The sequence below is a fragment of the Hemiscyllium ocellatum genome, chromosome 45, assembly GCF_020745735.1.
Source record: "Hemiscyllium ocellatum isolate sHemOce1 chromosome 45, sHemOce1.pat.X.cur, whole genome shotgun sequence".
Classification (NCBI taxonomy): Eukaryota; Metazoa; Chordata; class Chondrichthyes; order Orectolobiformes; family Hemiscylliidae; genus Hemiscyllium; species Hemiscyllium ocellatum.
In genome coordinates, this window is record NC_083445.1 from 5142418 (window position 1) to 5162719 (window position 20302).

Genomic DNA, 20302 nt, shown 5'->3' on the forward strand with positions numbered 1-20302 from the left:
AAGTGGTTACTCGAAAGTGAGCAAGGTTAAGCTTAATAGCATAGAAGCTCCAAGACATGGCTGTCATATTCTCAAAGCTGGGTGTTGAAGCCAATGTTAAATTAAGCCCCATGGGGTGATAGAGAGTTCTCTCTGGTGTGAGTACTCTATTGGGATGCTTTTAGAATGAATGGGATTTTATTTTTACCCTGTGTTTCATGTGACTCTTAATAAATTAAATGCCAAAATGTTCTCCTCTGCAGAGTAAAAGTAACAGAATTGCTCCAAGCCGTGCAGCCAAAGCAGGTAAATACCTTATCCATCCTGATTAAACTGCGTTAGAGCATCTCGTGATTGGAATGAAATGTTGGTAAACTCAGCAAGCTCTGTATGTTAACAGAACAGCAGTGGGTAAAGCATAATGCATATTACGAGAAATCTGGCTGAGATATGATCTGATAAACTAGCCAATGGTGCTGGGAAAGAGGTCAGGTTTTCTCCTATCCTTTCATGGGATGTGGACATAGCTGGCTGGGTCAGTATTTATTGACCATCCCTTGTTGCCCCGTGAGAAGGCAGGGTTGAGCTGCCATCTTGAACCATTGACCTACTGTGGGCTGACCCACAATGCTATGGGGGGGGGGGGGGGGGGGGCGGGGAGTTCCAGGATTTTGACCCAGTTACAGTGAAGGAAAGGCGATATATTTTCAAGTCAGATGGTGAGGAGCTTGGAGGGGAACTTGCAGGGGAGTGTTCCCATGTATCTGCTCCCCTTGTCCTTCTGGATGGTAAAAGTGTCTGGTTTGGAAGTTTCAGCTTAAGGAGCCTTGGTGAATTTCTCCAGTTCATCTTCGGTACTGCTGCTACTGAGCGTCAGAGATGGAGTGAGTGGATGCTTCGGAACGTAGTGCCAATCAAACGGGCTGCTTTGTCCTGGATGGTCAAGAGTTTCTTGAGTGTTGTTGGAGCTGCCCCCATCCAGACAAGTGGGGAGTATTCCATCACCCTCCTGACTTGTGTCTTGTAGATGGTGGACAGGAGGTGGGTTACTCTTAGCCTCTAACCTGCTGTTATAGCCATGGTGTTTACATGGCTAATCCAGTTCAGTTTCACTGGTAACTCCCATGACATTGATGGTGAGGATTTGGTGATAGTAATGTGGAATTCAGGAAGAACTATCCATTTAGATGCAAAATTGGTTCATAAGTAGGAGACAGAGAATGGTGGCGGAGGGGTTGCTTTTGGATTGGAGGCCTGTGACCAGTGATGTGCCACAAGGATCGGTGCTGGGTCCACTGCTTTTCATCAATTATGTAAATGATTTGGATGTGGACATAGGAGGTATAGTTAGTAAGTTTGCAAATGATACCAAAATTGGAGGTGTAGTGGACAGCGAAGAAAGTTACCTCAGATTGTGACAGGATCTTGATCAGATGGGCCAGTGGGCTGAGGAGTGGCAGACGGAGTTTAATTTGGGTAAATGTGAGGTGCTGCATTTTGGGAAAGCAAATCTGAGCAGGACTTATACACTTAATGGTAAGGTCCTGGGGAGTGTTACTGAACAGGGACCTTGGAGTGCAGGTTCATAGCTCCTTGTAAGTGGAGTCGCAGGTAGATAGGATTGTGAAGAAGGCATTTGATATGCTTTCCTTTATTGGTCAGAACATTGCGTACAGGAGTTGGGAGGTCATGTTGTGGTTGTACAGGACATTGGTTAGGCCACTGTTGGAATATTGCGTGCAATTCTGGTCTCCTTCCTATCGGAAAGATGTTGTGAAACTTGAAAGGGTTCAGAAAAGATTTACAAGGATGTTGTCGGGGTTGGAGGATCTGAGCTACAGGGAGAGGCTGAACAGGCTGGGGCTGTTTTCCCTGGAGCATTGGAGGCTGAGGGGTGACCTTATAGACGTTTATAAAATCATGAGAGGCATGGATAGGATAAATAGACAAAGTCTTTTCCCTGTGGTGGGGGGAGTTCAGAACTTGAGGGCATAGGTTTAGGGTGAGAGGGGAAAGATATAAAAGAGACCTAAGGGGCAACTTTTTCACGTAGAGGGTGGTACGTGTATGGAATGAGCTGCCAGAGGAAGTGGTGGAGGCTGGTACAATTGCAACATTTAAAAGGCATTTGGATGGGTATATGAATAGGGCATGCTGGCTAAGTGCTGGCAAATGGAACTAGCTTAGTTTACAATATCTGGTTGGCGTGGATGAGTTGGGTCAAAGGTTCTGTTTTTGTGCTATACAGTTCTATGACTCTAATAACACCATTGAATGTCAAGGAGTGATGGTGAGATTCTCTTGTATTGGAGATGGTTATTAGCTGGTGTGTATGTTACTTGGTATTTCCCAGCCCATGTCTCAAAGCAGCTTGGATTTCTGTTTGTCTAAGTTAGCTATGACTGGAGTTTCTGTGCAAAAATACCTGGTTATTCTTTGTTGGGGGAAGCAAATTGGAGTTTGAATGAAATTCTTGTTGCCAGGACGGAATACTCAGTAACTGTCAAGCTTCCTGGGGAATGGGGGGGTAGTAAGTTACATCACAGAGTGAGATCCTGCAGTAGTTATAATCTCCCATCCTTGCGATCAATGTTCTAGCAAAGTGTGCGTATGTTCTTGAGAGAAGGCAGCCTTGCTGACTCTGGGCTATCTGATGTGCTCCAGAGAAGCCCTATTCTCTCAGATGTGCCAACCTCCTTAGAAATATTGTAAAGGAATAAATAAAGTAGGAAATGGAATAATGAACCTTGATCTCTGTACCTCTTGGACTCCAGCTGAGTGGAGTTTTTCAAAGAACAGGCAAAGAAAGCCAGATGAATGATAACCACAGCAGTGTTAAATCAGGGCACAAGCCATCGTTAATAGTAAGGAGTTCAGAAGTTGAGATTGCTGAAAAAGAAGACAAAATCCCATGCAAGGACTGCACAAAACACTACACAGGACAAACAGGAAGACAGCTAACGATCCGCATCCATGAACACCAACTAGCCACGAAACGACATGACCAGTTATCCTTAGTAGCCACACATGCAGATGACAAGCAACATGAATTCGACTGGGACAACACTACTATTATAGGACAAGCCAAACAGAGAACAGCCAGGGAATTCCTAGAGGCATGGCACTCATCCACAGATTCTATCAACAAGCACATCGACCTGGACCCAATATACCGGCCACTGCAGCGGACAGCTGGAACTGACAACCGGAAGCGGCAGAGACAAACCACTATAAATGCCGGAGGAAAGATCACAGAAGCGCTTCACAGGAGGCTCCCAAGCACTGAGGATGTCACCTAGAAAGGGGACGAAACGTCTGCAACACAAACTCCCAGCTCGGCGAACAGAACCACAACAAGATGACATTTCCTTTGTAGGGAGATATATTGCAAATTGTCCTGGGAGTGCAGAATATATTAAAAAAAATCATTGTGTGGCAATAATTCATAAATAATATTCCTTCTGAATAGATCATTGGCACAAAATCTTCACATTTTGTGCGTGAGGATATCATTCAGCACTCTGAAATAGGGCTGTTAATCCTGAGCTGGACTGTAGCCATGTTTCAGTTGATCAGTATCAAAGGACATTGAAGGGTAATGGAGGGAGAAGAATGATTGAGAGGAAGGTAAACTTTGACATCTCGTGCTGTTGGCAAGCAACTGGCAGGTTTGAAGGCTCTCATCTCCTCTCCCCTTCCCTCAGGTTTACCCAAAACAGAAGTCTGCCAAGAATATTTCGGAATGCCTCCTCCCCCCGTTGCGTTCGGACCCGCTCTGAAGCTGCTTCTCGGGGATATCATCGAACTCACCAAAGCAGAAGTGGAGCAGCAGTGGTGGGAGGTGAGCTGCACAAACTGAGTTGTGTCATCCCGGTATTGCAGTAGTTTTTCACATTGTTGTCATTTTCTTTTTAAAATTCCTGTCGGTTTACGCAGAATTGGCACAACCATGATGGGCTGAACGGCCTTCTTTTGTACAGCTGAAAATGTGTTGCTGGTCAAAGCACAGCAGGCCAGGCAGCATCTCAGGAATAGGGAATTCGACGTTTCGAGCATAAGCCCTTACTCGAAGATTTTTTTACTCTTCTTTTGTACAGCAAACGTTGCGTATGCATTACTGTTGCATCAGTTGGCCGCTTCTTTCCTGAAGATCATCAAACAACAATGATTTTATTGCACTTTGGACAAGAAGTGCATCGCAATAAGGAACAGAAACCCTAGCCAATATTCCCGAAATTAATACTGACGCCTATTGTGGTATCTCATGTCTATTCTAAATGTGATACCAATTTCACTGAAATCCCAGTTAAAGTTGTCCCAGTTAAACACCCTGAGTTGTCCCGGTTAAACACCCTGAGTTGTCCCAGTTAAATACCCAGAGTTGTCCCAGTTAAAAACCCCGAGTTGTCCCAGTTAAACACCCTGAGTTGTCCCGGTTAAACACCCTGAGTTGTCCCAGTTAAACACCCTGAGTTGTCCCAGGTAAATACCCCGATTGTCCCGGTTAAACAGCCCAAGTTGTCCCAGTTAAATACCCCGAGTTGTCCCCGTTAAACACCCTGAGTTGTCCCAGTTAAACACCCTGAGTTGTCCCGGTTAAATACCCTGAGTTGTCTCCATTAAATACCCCGAGTTGTCCCGGTTAAAGACCCTGAGTTGTCCCAGTTAAACATCCTGAGTTATCCTGGCTAAACACCCCGAGTTGTCCTGGTTAAACACCCCGAGTTGTCCCGGTTAAATACCCTGAGTTGTCCCGGTTAAATACCCTGAATTGTCCCGGTTAAATACCCCGAGTTGTCCCGGTTAAAGACCCTGAGTTGTCCCAGTTAAACACCCTGAGTTGTCCCGGTTAAACACCCCGAGTTTCCTGGTTAAAGACCCTGAGTTGTCCCGGTTAAATACCCCGAGTTGTCCCGGTTAAACATCCTGAGTTGTCCCGGTTAAAGACCCCGAGTTGTCCCGGTTAAACACCCCGAGTTGTCCCGGTTAAAGACCCTGAGTTGTCCCGGTTAAATACCCCGAGTTGTCCCAGTTAAAGACCCCGAGTTGTCCCGGTTAAATACCCTGAGTTGTCTCGGTTAAATACCCCGAGTTGTCCCGGTTAAACATCCTGAGTTGTCCCGGTTAAACATCCTGAGTTGTCCCGGTTAAACACCCCGAGTTGTCCCGGTTAAAGACCCTGAGTTGTCCCAGGTAAATACCCCGAGTTGTCCCAGGTAAACACCCTGAGTTGTCCCAGTTAAACACCCAGACTTCACCCTGTTAAAGACCAGATTTCTCCCAGTTCAAGACCAATGTCCTCCCGATTAAAAAACAGATTTCTTGCAGTTAAAGACCAGAGCTCCCCCAGTTAAAGATCAGATTTCTATAATTTAAAGGTCAGAGTTCTCTCAGTGAATGACCGGATTTCTCCCAGTTAATGATCTGTATTTCTCCCAGTTAGAGACACAAGTTCCTCCCAGTTAAATATTCAGAGTTCTCCCAGTTAAAGACTAGATTTCTATCATTTGAAGATCAGAGCTGTCTCAGTGAATGACCAGATTTCTCCAAATTAAAGACCAAATTGTCCCAGTTAAAGACCAGAGTTCTCCCAGTGAGAGATCAGATTTCTCCCAGTTCAACATCCGTATGTCTCCCAGTTAAAGACACAAATTTCTCTCAGTTAAAGACTCAAGTTTCTCCCAGTTCAAGACCCAGAGCTCACTCTGTTAAAGACCAGATTTCTCCCAGTTAAAGACCAAATACCTCCCAATGAATGACTAGGTTTCTCCCAGTTAAAGGCCCAGGTTTCTCCCAGTTAGAGACAGAGTTTCCCAATTAAAGACGAGAGTACTCCCAGTTAAAGACCATATTTCTCCCAATTAAAGACCAGAGATCTCCCATTAAAGACCGGTGTTTTCCCTGTTAAAGACCCGTATTTCTCCCAGTTAAAGATCAGATTTCTCCCAGTTAAATACCAGATTTTCCCCAGTTTAAGGCCAGATTTCTCCCAGTTAACAACCAGAGGTATCCCAGTTAAATACCAGATACGTCCCAGTAAATGACCAGATTTGTTGCCAATTTAAGACAAAATTTCCCAGTTAAAGACAAGAGTTCTCCCAATTAAAGACCAAATTATCCTAGATTTCTTTCAGTTAAACATCAGAGTTCTCCCTTTTAAAGTTCTTCCGGTTAAACACACAGAGTTCTCCCAGTGAAGACCAGAGTTCTCCCCATTAAAGATCAGTATTTCTCCCAGTTAAAGACACAAATTCCTCCCAGTTAAAGACCAGATTTCTCCCAATGAAAGACCAGTATTTTCTCTACTTAAAGGCCAGAATTCTACCAGTTAAACACCAGTGTTCTAGAATTCTCTCATGCAGTATGACTCTATGACGAACCACCTCTATCCAACTCAAATGTAGCTTTTAGTTAAAGTGATGAGAAATGAGTACTCAGTGTAGTCAATGCAGCCAATGTTCAGAGGTGAAGGTAAAGGATCACCAAATGGTTACATCCCTGGGGAGTATCTGAACAAGCACTAAATGCAAACACCCTCCATGGCTAAATACAACGCAATACACCTTTGGGAAATCTGGGCTTAACGTAGAAAATCAATGCATTTCAGATTGCTAATAAACATCCAGTGGTGATTTTATGAAGGTCTTTGTCTGTTGTACTGGGATTATGCTCTTTGGTGCTATCTAGTGTTCATCATTTTAATTACATTACAACAAAATTGAAGAGAAATTTATTGTCAAGTATACTTTCACATGAAAAATACAGTGAAAAGCCACATAAATTGCCTGACCACCGTGCCTGCGTCAGTGACAGAAGTCATGCATAATCATCATGTAAAGTAAAACTTTGGGGTGGCTCAGTGGTTAGCACTGCTGCCTCACAGCACCAGGGACCCGGGTTCAATTCCAGCCTTGGGCGACTGACTGTGTGGAGTTTGCACATTCTCCCCGTGTCTGTGTGGGTTTCCACCGGGTGCTCCGGTTTCCTCCCACAGTCCAAAGGTGTGCAGGTCAGGTGGATTGGCCATCCTAAATTGCCCATAACGTCAGGTGCATTAGTCAGAGGAAAGGGGGTTACTCTTTGGAGGGTCAGTGTGGACTTGTTGGGCTGAAGGGCCTGTTTCCACACTGTAAAAAAGATGGCTGTTCATAATAGCATGCAAACCTATTTAAAGGGTCCTTGTGGTAGTGTGTGTGTACCTCTGGCTCAGGTTCAAGTCCCACCTGCTTGAATCAGTAACATCTCTGATTAGGTTGGTAAGAAAATATAAAAGCTGTACCTAGAACACTGGGTGTGGGCCAGGAGTTATAAGACTGAGGAAGCCAATAAACCCACTCCACAAGGGAAAAGGTCTGAAAGTCTCAATTTCAATTTGGTAGCTGGTATGAAGCGAACACAGAATGCTAGAGAAACACAACAGGTCTGGCAGCATTTATGCTGAGAGAAACAGAGTTAACATTTTGAGTCTGGGATGAATTTTTCTTTGAAATTCCTGAGTTTTCCTTGGAATTTCATCCCCCTGCAATATTTTGCTTTTGTACAAATAGTTTAAGATTGATTAACAGGGAGTAATATGATCAAATATATCAAACAGTAATGAATTAACCCAGAAGTTAAATAAGATGATTTAATTAATGTTTTTCTTTTAATGCCTTCAGGGAAGGAATACGTCTACAAATGAGATTGGTTGGTTCCCCTGCTCTAAAGTAAAACCCTTCGTATGCGTAAGTAATATCCTCTTGATTTATATTCTAGGCCCTCGTTCTCAGTGTATAGCACCTGACGGTGGAGGTCAAGTCCAAAGAGCTGAGATTCTACAGTTGGGTTCGTCAAATGTGCACCAAATCACGTTCACTGTAAAAAAAAACTCAGCCTAAATTGTGGGCGGCACAGTGGCACAGTGGTTAGCACTGCTGCCTCACAGCGCCAGACACCCAGGTTCAATTCCCGCCTCAGGCGACTGTCTGTGTGGAGTTTGCACATTCTCCCTGTGTCTGTGTGGGTTTCCTCCGGGTGCTCCAGTTTCCTCCCACAATCCAAAGATGTGCAGGTTAGGTGAATTGGCCAGGTAAGGGGGTAGGTAAGGTAGTGTTAGGTAAGGGGGTAAATGTAGGGGAATGGGTGGGTTGCGCTTCGGCGGGTCGGTGTGGACTTGTTGGGCCGAAGGGCCTGTTTCCACACTGTAAGTAATCTAATCTCAGTATGGAAGGAATTGAATCTTTTGTATTGCCTGACAACAAGATAAATCTGATTTCCTTAACCCATATATTCCCAACACTCACTTGATCATCTTAACACTATTTCCCACTTAACACCTCATCCACCTCTGTTGGAGTACTGTGTTACTCTGTTATAGGAAGGATATTATTAAACTGGAGAGGGTTCAGAAGAGATTTACCAGGATGTTGCCGGGTATGGAAGGTTTGGTTTGTAAGGAGAGGCTGGATAGCTTTCACTGGAGTGTAGGAGGTTGAGGGGTGACCTTATAGAAGTTTATAAAATCATGGAGGGCCTAGACAAGGTGAATGGTAAAGGTCTTTTGAAAGATTTCAAAATGAGGGGACATTTTTTTAATGTGAGAGAAGAAAGATTTTAAAAAGACCTGAGGGATAATTGTTTCACATAGCGGGTGGTTTGAGTGTGGAATGAACTTCCTGAGGAAACGATGGATATGCGTACAATTTCAACATTTAAAATACATTTGGATAAGTCCATGAATAGGAAAGATTTGGAGGGATACGGGCCAGCAGCAGGCAGTTGGGACTAGATTAGTTTGGAATTACAGTCAGTATGGACTGGTTGGACCGAAGGGTCTGTTTCCATATTGGATAACTCTATCTTCTTGACCCCATCCATTCCCAACACTCACCTCATTTCCTCAATCCAGTGTTTCTGTCCATCCTGGTTTTTATGATAGTATATGCAGAGAAAGTGGGATTGTGCCAGACTCATAATCATGTCGATAGGGGCTTGTCTGTGGTTGCTGGGAATCTCTTCCACACGAAACAGGACAGCTGTTGGTACAGATATTGTTCATCAATTAAAATTAGAAACATTTTTCCAAATTGTCTTCTAAACTTGTATCTTGCAGGCACCTCAGATTGACTATTCTTCATATTCCTGGTAAGCAGAGCCATCTCATCTAAATATTTTCGCCATAAATGCATCTTTCTCCCAATGAGAACATTTTTGGATATTGTTCCTATCAGGTTTGTCCAGAGTAAACTGTAAATTCAGCACAGGGTAAATTGTAAATCTGATACGGGGTAAATTATAAATCTGATACAGGGTGAATTGTAAATCTGATACAGGGTGATTTGTAAATCTGATACAGGGTAAGTTGTAAATCTGATACGGGGTGATTTGTAAATCTGATAAGGGATAAAATGTAAATCTGAGATAGGATAAATTAGCATGTCATTCAAAAAATCAAAGCAGGATTTTTGTAGCTACCTTTGAGTGCAGACTGCGAAAGCAGAGGGAAGTTTTACCCGACCTGACCCTGGGTCTTGTCTCTCCTAGGTATGCTGGACCCATGGAAAGATGCCAGGCAGAAACCCTTCTAAACAGTCGCTCCGATGGTACTTACTTAGTAAGACAGAGAGTGAAGGATGCTGGGGAATACGCCATCAGTATCAAGTAAGGAGGGGAAATTAACAGCATGTCAATATTGTTCTGCGTGACCCGCAATGTTGATAAGGTTCATTACTCCTGTGTGTATGCGTGCATGTGGGAGAGAGAAACGGACAAGTTACACCAGCTCAGTGTATATGATAAAGTTTCCCAGTGTTTGATAAAAATTGCAGTTACAGTCTGTTTACAGTATTCCAGTGTCTGAGAGTGGTGACATTTAATACAGCATTGGAGGGATTAATGTTCAAGACTGGTCTATCAGTGACCTGTTTAGAGTCACAGAGACATACAGAAGAGAAAGAATCTTCAGCCCATCACATCTGCACCGGTCAAAAACAAACCCAAAACAATTCTAATCCCATGTCCCAGCTCTTGACCCATAGCCTTGGCATCACAAGTTCACATCGAAATCCTTCCTCAATGTGATAAGGGTTTCTGCCTCTCTCACCTGCACAAGTAGTGAGGTGCAGGTTTATACCACCTTATTATGGCTCTATTTAACTAGCAAAGTTTGGTTTATTGTGAGTGTGAAGGGGATTCATTATTAGGAATAACAGGAGGGTATTCAGCCCATCAGACCTGTTCTATCGGTCCATAGGGGCAACATGGTGACTGAGTGGTTAGCACTGCTGTCTCATAGCACCAATGACACAGGTTCGATTCCACCCTCAAGCGACTGTTTTTGCACAGTGTCTGCGTGGGGTTTCCTTCAGGGGCTCTCGTTTCCTCCCGCAGTCCAAAGATGTGCAGGTTAGTGGGATTGGCCAGGGGAAATACAGGTCCGGGTGGGATGCTCTTCGGACAGGTGGTGTGGACCCGGTGGGCTGAATCTCCTGTTTCTGCACTGTCGGGGTTCTAAGATGGTGACAGGTCTGTGACCTGACTCTGTATTGAAGCAGATGGTTTGGTTTATCAGACTTGGGGGACAGCTCCACACCGAGACACTCCGAATAGGTAATTAGTTGAGGCTAAAACTCTCCCAGAGACCAGAACGAGTGAAGATGCAGCTCATAAATAAGGGGTCTCCTGTTGAAGATGATGAGTCGGATCACCTGAATGGAGGAGTGTTCTTGAAGGGTCGGATGTTGCTGCTAGTTTGTGTGTTCTTTTGTTCAGTCTCAATGGGTCTCTTCATTCAGACTGAGCATTGGCTCTTAACACTGCTGTTAAAATATCAAATGTTCACAGGTCAGGACTGCACAGCACAGTGTCTCAGACAGTTCAGTAAAGGCTTCTGGCCACGACGTTAATATATTATGATGTTTTGTGACAGGTTCAATTCAGAAGTAAAGCACATCAAGGTGACCACATCAGATAGTTTATTCCGTGTGACAGATAAGAAGGCCTTCAAGTCATTACTGGTATGTATGAACTGAATTTAAACTGTGGTACAACAAACGCATACCCTTCAACCCAGGCCAGAGAGGTCTCCCTGTTGATAAATATCCTGTCAAGGGATACAGCACGGTGTCTCGGTGGTTAGCACTGCTACTCCAAGGCGCCAGGGACTGGGTTTGATTCCAACCTCAGGGTGACTGTCTGCGTGGAGTTTGCACATCCCCCGCCCTGTGTCTGCTTGGGTTTCCTCCCACAGGCTAAAGATGTCCAGGTTAGGGTGGATTAGCCGTGGGAAATTGCCCGTAGTGTCGAGGAATGTGTAGGTTAGCTGGATTAGCCATGGGAAATGGAGGGATACATTGGGTCTAGGTGTGGACTCAATGGGCCAAATGGCCTGTTTTCATGCCGCAGGGATTCTATGATTCTGAGCTCCGTGCCACCGTAATCAACATGTATGACAATGTTTCTGAGTTTCGCAACATTCTGTGTGGAATGGTTTCTTACCTGATGTGATCTGGCAGCGATCACCTTCAGGACAAAAGGACTTGCAGGAGGGTGTCAGGTCTTTGAATGGGGCACAGAAGGTGAATATCACCGGGGGCACAGGACCTCTGTTGTTGGTGGTACTTAAAAAGCCGGTTCTCCGTAGGACAGAGAAGATTGCAAAACAGACACGCACTTTCAGCAGAATTGAAAAAGTAGGCAGAGAGAAGCTGTTTTCACTGCCAGGACAGGAGGGGACTGGCAAAAGAATTGACTCGGGATGAAATGAAGAGGTTGCTTGTTTATAATCTGGAGGCAACAAAAAGCTATTGATATGTTCGGTGAGTGGGAAAAGACCTGGAAAATGGAGCATAATGTGGGGGAAAAGTGTTCAGGGTGACGCAGGAAAGATTTAATTAATTGGAAGGAGCAGTGGCCCACCAACGTTCTTGGGAGGCTATTTATCTACAGGTCCCGAGGCCCTGGGTTCAAATCCTGCCAGGGCAGATGGAGAAAGTTGAATTCACTTTCCAAGTGGAAAGTGATGGTGTCATGAAAACGTCACTGGGCTAGTTATACGAACAGGTGAAAGTGAGTGCTACAGATGCTGGAGATTAGAGTGAAGAGTGTGGTGCTGGAAAAATGCAGCAGGTCAGGCAGCATCCGAGGAGCAGGAAAAATGGACGTTTTCGGCAAAAACCCTTCATCAGAGAAGGGCTTTTGCTCGAAACGTTGATTCTCCTGCTCCTTGGATGCTGCCTGACCTGCTGCGCTTTTCCAGCACCACACTCTTCACTCTAGTTATACAAAATGGCAGGCCAGTTTTCTGGGTTCAAATCCTGCGATGGCAAATGGTGACATTGAACCATTTTTTTAAAAAATCTGATATATTGTGGTGTTGCTGTCACTTTAAAGAAATTATTTTGTTCCTGGGTCATAAAGCAGAGGTGCTGAAGGGTCTAGTTTAAACAAGACAAGGGGAGTGGCCAGTTCTCTCAGCTCAGGTTTTCTCTAGTGTTTTTAGCTGTAACAGTCACTCTGTGTGAGTCCAGGGGAGTTGCAATCTTCAGTAAAGGATTCCTCTGTCTTTCTCTGAAATCCCTCTGTAGATTTGTTCCCTCCTGCCTGTAAGAATCTGTGTTTGGATTTACCTTTTATGTGTGTTCATGGGGTGTTACAATATTGGAACAGTTCATTAGTACTGAAAATGTGTTGCTGGAAAAGCGCTGCAGGTCAGGCAGCATCCAAGGAGCAGGAGATTCGACGTGTCGGGATTCCTGAAGAAGGGCTTATGTCCGAAACGTCGAATCTCCTGCTCCTTGGATGCTGCCTGACCTGCTGCGCTTTTCCAGCAACACATTTTCAGCTCAGATCTCCAGCATCTGCAGACCTCACTTTCTCCTCGAACAGTTCATTAGTAACAAATACTGTTGGGGTGGGTTGGTTAGGTCTTCCATGAATTAAGGTATTCTTTTGTTTGTGTTTCAATTATAGTATTTAAATAAATTCTGTTTTGAGTAAAGCCAAGTGGTTTGACCAGCTACATCGCACCTGGAACCTCGTTTTGCATTTGCCCTTAACATAAGAAAACATTAGGGTCTAGGCTACTTTCTTAGAGTATTTTGACGGGCCCTGGTCCATAACATATAAAGCTAGCCTAATAGCAACCCCGTGCCAACTATCTATAGAATTCATGACCCCAGAGTTTGATGGATGCCAGGGCACTGAATAAACACAAGGGGGAGACAGGCAGATTATCAATTAGCCATGGCCTACCGAGGTGGGCAGGGAAGTGGAGTTCAGGCCAAGGGGAGATCAGCCACAATCATATTAAATGGTGGAGCAGGCTTGACTCCTGCTCCTCGTTTTTATACTTGGAGAGCTCTTTCAAAGGGATTGCAAAGTTATGATGGGCAGACTGGCCTCCTACTACTTCAGCGCACCCAGTTCCATTCAGACTTTAATGGTAGGAGAAAGTGAGGTCTGCAGATGCTGGAGATCAGAGCTGAAAATGTGTTGCTGGAAAAGCGCAGCAGGTCAGGCAGCATCCAAGGAGCAGGAGAATCGACATTTCGGGCATGAGCCCTTCTTCAGGAATGAGGAGGGTGCGCCAAGCAGGCTAAGATAAAAGGTAGGGCGGAGGGAGTTGGGGGAGGGGCATTGGAAGTGCGATAGGTGGAAGGAGGTTAGGGTGAGGGCAATAGGACGGAGTGGGGATGGGGACAGAGAGGTCAGGAAGAAGATTGCAGGTTAGGAAGGTGGTGCTGAGTTCAAGGGTTGGGACTGAGACAAGGTGGGGCGAGTGGATATGAGGAAACTGGAGAAATCTGAGTTCATCCCTTGTGGTTGGAGGGTTCCTAGATGGAAGATGAGGCGCTCTTCCTCCAGCCGTCGTGTTGCTATGGTCTGGCGATGGAGGAGTCCAAGGACCTGCATGTCCTTGGTGGAGTGGGAGGGGGAGTTGAAATGTTGAGCCACGGGGTAGTTGGGTTGGTTGGTCCGGGTGTCCCAGAGGTGTTCCCTGAAACATTCCGCAAGTAGGCGGCCTGTCTCCCCAATATAGAGGAGGCCACATCGGGTGCAGCGGATGCAGTAAATGATGTGTGTGGAGGTGCAGGTGAATTTGTGACAGTACTTTAAAGGTACGGTGGATGCTGGAGGTCTGAAGCAAAAAGAGAAAGTGCTGGAGAAACTCAGCAGGTCAGGCAGCATCTGTGGAGAAAGAGAGAGAGAGAGTTAAAGTTTAGAGTCTAGTGTGACTGCAGTCCACATTTCTTCAGCACTTTCTGCATATATCCTTTTCTGATTATGGTCTGTTTTTGAGTCACTTTGATGGACGTAACGGTGGCTTGGGAGTTAGTTCTGCAATCTCGCTGTGCCAGGGACCTGCTTTTGATTCCAGCCTCGGGTGACTGTGTGGCGTTTGCACGTTCTCCCCGTGTCTACGTGGGTTCCCTTTGGGTGCTCCGGTTTCCTCCCACAATCCAAAGCTGTGCAGGTTAGGGTGACTTGGCCATGCTAAATTGCCAATAGTGTTAGGCGCATTAGTCAGAGGAAAATGGGTCTGGGTGGGTTACTCTTTGAAGGGTCGGTGCGGACTGGTTGGGCCGAACGGCCTGTTTCCACACTGTAGGGAATCTAATCCAATCTAATCAAACATCTCATGTCTGCAATCCATGGGAGTTGAATTTGGCATTAATGCTGTATCCGCTGGACCCCTGTGGTTTCGTTAATTTGGATTTCTGAATAGTTTTGCATGAGTTATGTGTTCTCTCATTGTTGGAAGTTAAGCCACACTCCAAAAAGATCACCTTCAGCAGACAAACAGATCCTTGTTTTCCTGCAGGAATTGGTGGAATTTTACCAGCACAATTCCCTAAAGGAGTGTTTTAAGACGATGGATACAGCTTTGCAAAACTCTTTCCAAGAACCAGAAAAAAGAACCATTCCTAGGTTTTCAGGTGAGTGCACAAAGAGGTGGACGAACAGATTGGGAATAAACAAAGCCCCGGGATTTTTCCCGTACTGCCTCTCATATTCACGGGATGTCTGAGAGCACTTCCAGGTAAAGGTTTGTCCACAGTAAACTCCCACAAATCACTGTGTGATAGTGACTCAGATCATGTCTCTTCTGAGAGATTGTTATTAGGTTGGACGACTGCAGTAAAGTCATGGTGGTTAGCCTCACGGCGCCAGGGACCCGGGTTCGATTCCAGTCTCGGGCAACTGTCTGTGTGGAGTTTGTAAGTTGTCCCTGAGGACGTTTCCTCTTCTCAGAGATGGGGGGGGAGGGGGAGGGGGTTCAAAAATAGACATCATTTACAGCAGAGATGAGAAATCCTCTCTCTCAGAAGGAGGTACGTCTTCCTGAAAAGCTGGTGAATGCAGAGTCCTGAACGTTCTTAGGTCAGAGATAGAGAGATTCTCAACAAGTCAGGGTTAGGTGGGGCCGGCAGGCAAGGACGTGGAATAATAAAATCAGCTCCGATCATATCGAACGGCAAAGCAGTCTTTCGGGACTGAATGACCTACTGTTGTTCCTAGTTTTCACATTTTTATCTCTAGAATATTGACACAAGCAAGCTTTGGAGAAATATCATTGGGACATCAAAAGAAAGTGCAGTGTTGAAAGATTTGCCTTAAACTTGTCATTTTATCTTAAATTTGTCACTTTGTCAGCCAAAAGTTGACAAAATGGCAAACGTTGGTTGTAGGGGAGCTGACTGAATAGAATCATCGAATGAAGTGTTGATTTACGTTCTGATTGGCTGTGGCGAGGGCATTGAGTGTCCAATACTGGGAGTGTGGTGTCATTATCAAGCAGGGTTGCCAAATGCAGTGAGAAGTTAGCAAAAGTTTTCAATCATAGAGTCCCTACGGTATGGAAACAGGCCATTCAGCCCATCCCCACTCCACATCCCTGCATTTCCCATGGCTAATTCACCTAACCTGCACACTGTGGGCAACTTAGCCTGGCCAATCCACCCTAACCTGAGCATCTTTGGTCTGGGGGAGGACACCCACACAGACAATGGGGGGCAATGTGCAAACACTACACAGACGGTTACCTGAGGCCAGACTTGAACCCAGACCTCTGGTGCTGTGAGGCAGCGATGCTAACCACTGTGCCACCCCTCAAGTCGTAGCTGCATGTTCTTGCTGAGAGAGAGGTGAATCACATAGGCCCGATCCCAGTGATTATATTCCTGAAAACCATGACTTTAAATGGAAAAACTAAGTGAATCATAGCTTCCCCTAGAAGTCAGTGATAGAACTGGAGTTCCTTCAGTTATTTGTTTGCTCTGGGTACACATGTGCTGGTTCAAATACAGGAGCATATCCGAAGTACTGTGTAATCCATCTTAAATAGTATAAATACATCATTCAACATCAGCCATTATTAGAATACTCAGGACCTTTCCCACTATTTAAAATATTACTGAGTTGAAATGGTGTACATTCCATGTTATAAAACCTTTACAATATCAACAAAATTGAAAGTTGACAAGAAAGACAAAATACAAACCAATTCCCTTGCAGTTTTAATTGACAAGGCTCTATCTGGTGGCAGTAGTAGGTAGTGCTGAAAATGTGTTGCTGGTTAAAGCACAGCAGGTTAGGCAGCAAATTTCCTGTTCCTTGGTTGCTGCCTAACCTGCTGTGCTTTAACCAGCAACACATTTTCAGCTCTGATCTCCAGCAGCTGCAGACCTCACTTTTTACTCGTAGTAGGTAGTGCCCAAGACAAACGTGTTGAAAGTGGGTACTGCAGTTGCTGGAGATTAGAGTCAAGATCAGTGTGTGGTGCTGGAAAGATACAGCAGGTCAGGCAGCATCCGAAGAGCACGGCAATCGACATTTCGGGCAAAAGCCCTTCATCAGGAACCTGCCCAAGGCAGCAATGCAAGTTCAGAACAGAAGCCAGGAGAGGAGACTGGGACGAACAGAGAGGAGTGGGATAGGGATTTGGAGATGGGAAGAAGATTGTCTGAGGATAGGGATAGGAACTGAAGGGAAGTTGGCACATAGGAGTGGGAGCATTAGGAAAAATTAATACTCACAATGTTAAAACAAATTATTATAACTATTCTCTTAATACAAAACCATATTCAAAGGAAGCACACTAGCTTTCAGAGCGCCGCTCCTTCATAGGCCAGGCTAAATTACCCGTTGTGCCAGGTGAAGGGGTAAACGTAGGGGAATGGGTTTAGGTGAGTTGCTCTTCGGAGGGTCGGTGTGGACTTGTTGGGCCGAAGGGCCTGTTTCCACACTGTAAGTAATCTAATCTAATGATCACCTGATGAAGGAGCAGCGCTCAGAAAGCTAGTGCTTCCAATTAAACCTGTTGGACTATAACCTGGTGTTGTGTGATTTTTAACTTTGTCCACCCCAGTCCAAAACTGGCATCTCCAAATCATGTTCAAAGGCGTTATCAGTTAACTTTATGTCTTTGTCATCCTAATTTATAATGTGAAGAGCTGAAATGTAGAACTTTTAGCTTTTCTCTTTATTTCACTATTTTTGTACCAATAATACATAAGAGGTGGTACACTGGTTAGCACTGCTACCTCTCAGCGCAAGGTTCAATTCCACCCTCGGGTCACTGTCTGTGTGGAGTTTTTGCACATTCTCCCTGTGTCTGCGTGGGTTCCCTCCCACTGTCCAAAGATATGCAGGTTTGGGGGATTGTCCATGCTAGATTGCCCATTGACCCCAGGGATGTGTAGGTTGTATGGATTAGCTGTGAGAGATGCAGGGTTACAGTGACTGAGTGGGAGGCCCTTCAGGGGGTTGGTATGGTCTAGATGGGTCAAATGGCCTCTCCATACTGTAGGGATTTTATGAGCATCTATGACAGTGGCACTATATGCGGTGACATTGTACACATTTCACTGGACTTTGAGTCATAGAGATGCATAGCACTGAGACAGACCCTCATGCTGACCTGATACCCTAAGTTATTTGAGTCCCACCAGCCAGCAATTGGCCCATGTCCCTCTAAACCCTTCCTATTCATAAAGCCATCCAGATGCCTTTTAAACATTGTAATTGTACCAGCCTCCACCACTTCCCCTGGCAGCTCGTTCCATACATGCACCACCCTCTGTGTGAAAAAGTTGCCCTTTAGGTCCCTTTTAAATGTTGTGACTATTAATCTAATTCCGACTTTAATCGGGGGTTTACTATACTGGCGTTGAGGATCTCCTCTGATTTTGATTCCTTGCAGGGGCAAGTTTAAAGTGCTTTGGGACAGCAAAGGCCCGTTACGATTTCTCAGCCCGGGATCGATCGGAACTGAGCTTGAAAGAAGGAGATGTGGTTAAGATCATCAATAAGAAAGGATCGCCTGGATGGTGGAAAGGAGAAGTATATGGCAGGGTGTGTGGTAATCTTGTGTTTCCAATCTTTGTTCCCAACCCAGTTTCCACTTGTCACTCTGCGTCTCACCGGCACTGTGTACATACAGCCTTAAAACAGCCCTCTCCTTTAGAACCCAGTTGGGACTAATCCAGCAATTATTTGTTCCCCATTCCCAACGGTGGTTAAACGTCACCCACATTGCTGTGGGTCTGGAGTCACCTGTAGGCCAGACCAGGTAAGGATGGTAGTTTCCTTCAGTGAACCAGATGGGGTGATCGACATTAGGCAAGCTTTATAGTTTACGTACTGGGATTTAAATATCATAGAAGCACAAACATGTTACAACACCTGATGAAGGAGCAGCGCTCTGAAAGCTAGCGTGCTTCCAAATAAACCTGTTGGGTGATAACCTGATGTTGTGTGATTTTTAACTGATAGCACCGAGGTGTCTGTATCAGCCCTTCAAATGAACGACATGACCCAATACTAATCCCCTGCCTTTTCCCCTGCACACTAGCCAAATACCCCCTCTTGAATGCCTCAATTGAGGTAAAAACAATGACTGCAGATGCTGGAAACCAGATTCTGGATCAGCGGTGCTGGAAGAGCACAGCAGTTCAGGCAGCATCCTAGGAGCAGTAAAATCAACGTTCCGGGCAAAAGCCCTTCGTCAGGAATAATCCTCAATTGAACCTGCCTCCCCCACATTTCCAGGCAGTACTTTCTACACCCTAAGCTCCCATTTAATCAAGAAGAGAGGTTGTTTCTCATACTACCACCTTACTTGCTGTTGGTTGCGGTGGGATTTGAACCCACATCCCTAGAAACTTGCAAAGCAGCATTCACAGCTTGTTCCAGAGACCCACATCGCTGTTTTGTAACGTAGTCACTGTTGTGATGTGAAAAATATCTCCGCAGTAATCTCTCACTAAGAATGAGATTTTTAAAAATGATCAAAAAATGTTGGAAATCTCGGCTGGACACACCGGACTGTAGCGAGAAACAGAGTGAACATTTCCTGTTGATAACCTTTCATCTGAACTCAAGTTAGCTCTGTTCCTCCTCACAGATGCATCCTCATCTGCTGAGTTTTTCCAGCTCATGTTTGAGATCTGCGGCATTTTGTGAATGACCCAGTTAATGGCCTATACAAGGCAGGATGTCTACTTGACCCTCTTGCTGTCCCTATTGCTATCACAAAAGCAGATAGTCGTGGAGGCTGTGCCTCTGAGTTAATTCAAAGCTGAGTCACACAGACATTTGTGCTACAGGATAAAATGGGAAGTGGAGATCAGACAGGTCAACCCCAGACTTGCTGAAAGGTGGAGCAGAGTGGAGGGGCCCTGCTCTAACTCCGAAGACCTACGTTTGTACGAACAGTTGTATTTGACCGGTGTGTAACGTTGCCCGCTCTCTGCTTCCAGGTCGGTTTTTTCCCAGCCAACTACGTGGAAGAAGATTATTCTGATTATTGTTACTGACGTTTCAACCTTCTCCATCGATGATACAAAGGAGATTCTCTGTCAAGATAAAGGTCACTTCTCTGTGGCTCCCTGCATCCAGACCCTCACTGGAGGGATGCTCTAATAATCTCAAAGTATTAACTTTCTGAGTTCTACTCTGGCAACATTGTTGGTTTTCTTTTATATAAACAAGATTCTTTCCAATATAATCAAGAATTGATCTGTCTGTATTTATTAATACAGTTTAAAAATATTCTCAAGAACACTTTTTGTCTCTGCCTTTCTTTGCAAACTGGATTAGTTGAAGAGTTGAACACATTCCATATTGAGAAGAGAGAGAGAGAGAGAAAGAGTTGTATTTATGTAGCGCCTCTCATGACTTCAGGATGGCCCAAAGCACTTTTCAGCCAATGAGGTGTTTTTGAACTGAGATCACAGTTGTAGGTTGTTGTAATAATTGAGGAGAAAGTGAGGTCTGCAGATGCTGGAGATCAGAGCTGAAAATGTGTTGCTGGAAAAGCGCAGCAGGTCAGGCAGCATCCAAG

The 20302-nt window shown here is 45.0% G+C and overlaps 1 protein-coding gene across 1 annotated transcript in view; it reads left to right on the forward strand.

The window, feature by feature from the left end:
* Window positions 1–20020, forward strand: part of LOC132836055 (proto-oncogene vav-like) — a 137685-nt gene extending 117665 nt beyond the window's left edge. The window contains exons 19-27 of the mRNA XM_060855296.1: window positions 243–285; window positions 3684–3820; window positions 7638–7703; window positions 9071–9102; window positions 9502–9618; window positions 10886–10973; window positions 14780–14894; window positions 18161–18312; window positions 19719–20020. Coding sequence (XP_060711279.1) covers window positions 243–285; window positions 3684–3820; window positions 7638–7703; window positions 9071–9102; window positions 9502–9618; window positions 10886–10973; window positions 14780–14894; window positions 18161–18312; window positions 19719–19775 — 807 coding nt within the window. The 3' untranslated portion in view covers window positions 19776–20020. The remainder of the gene's footprint in view (window positions 1–242; window positions 286–3683; window positions 3821–7637; window positions 7704–9070; window positions 9103–9501; window positions 9619–10885; window positions 10974–14779; window positions 14895–18160; window positions 18313–19718) is intronic.
* The last annotated feature ends 282 nt before the right edge of the window (window positions 20021–20302 follow it).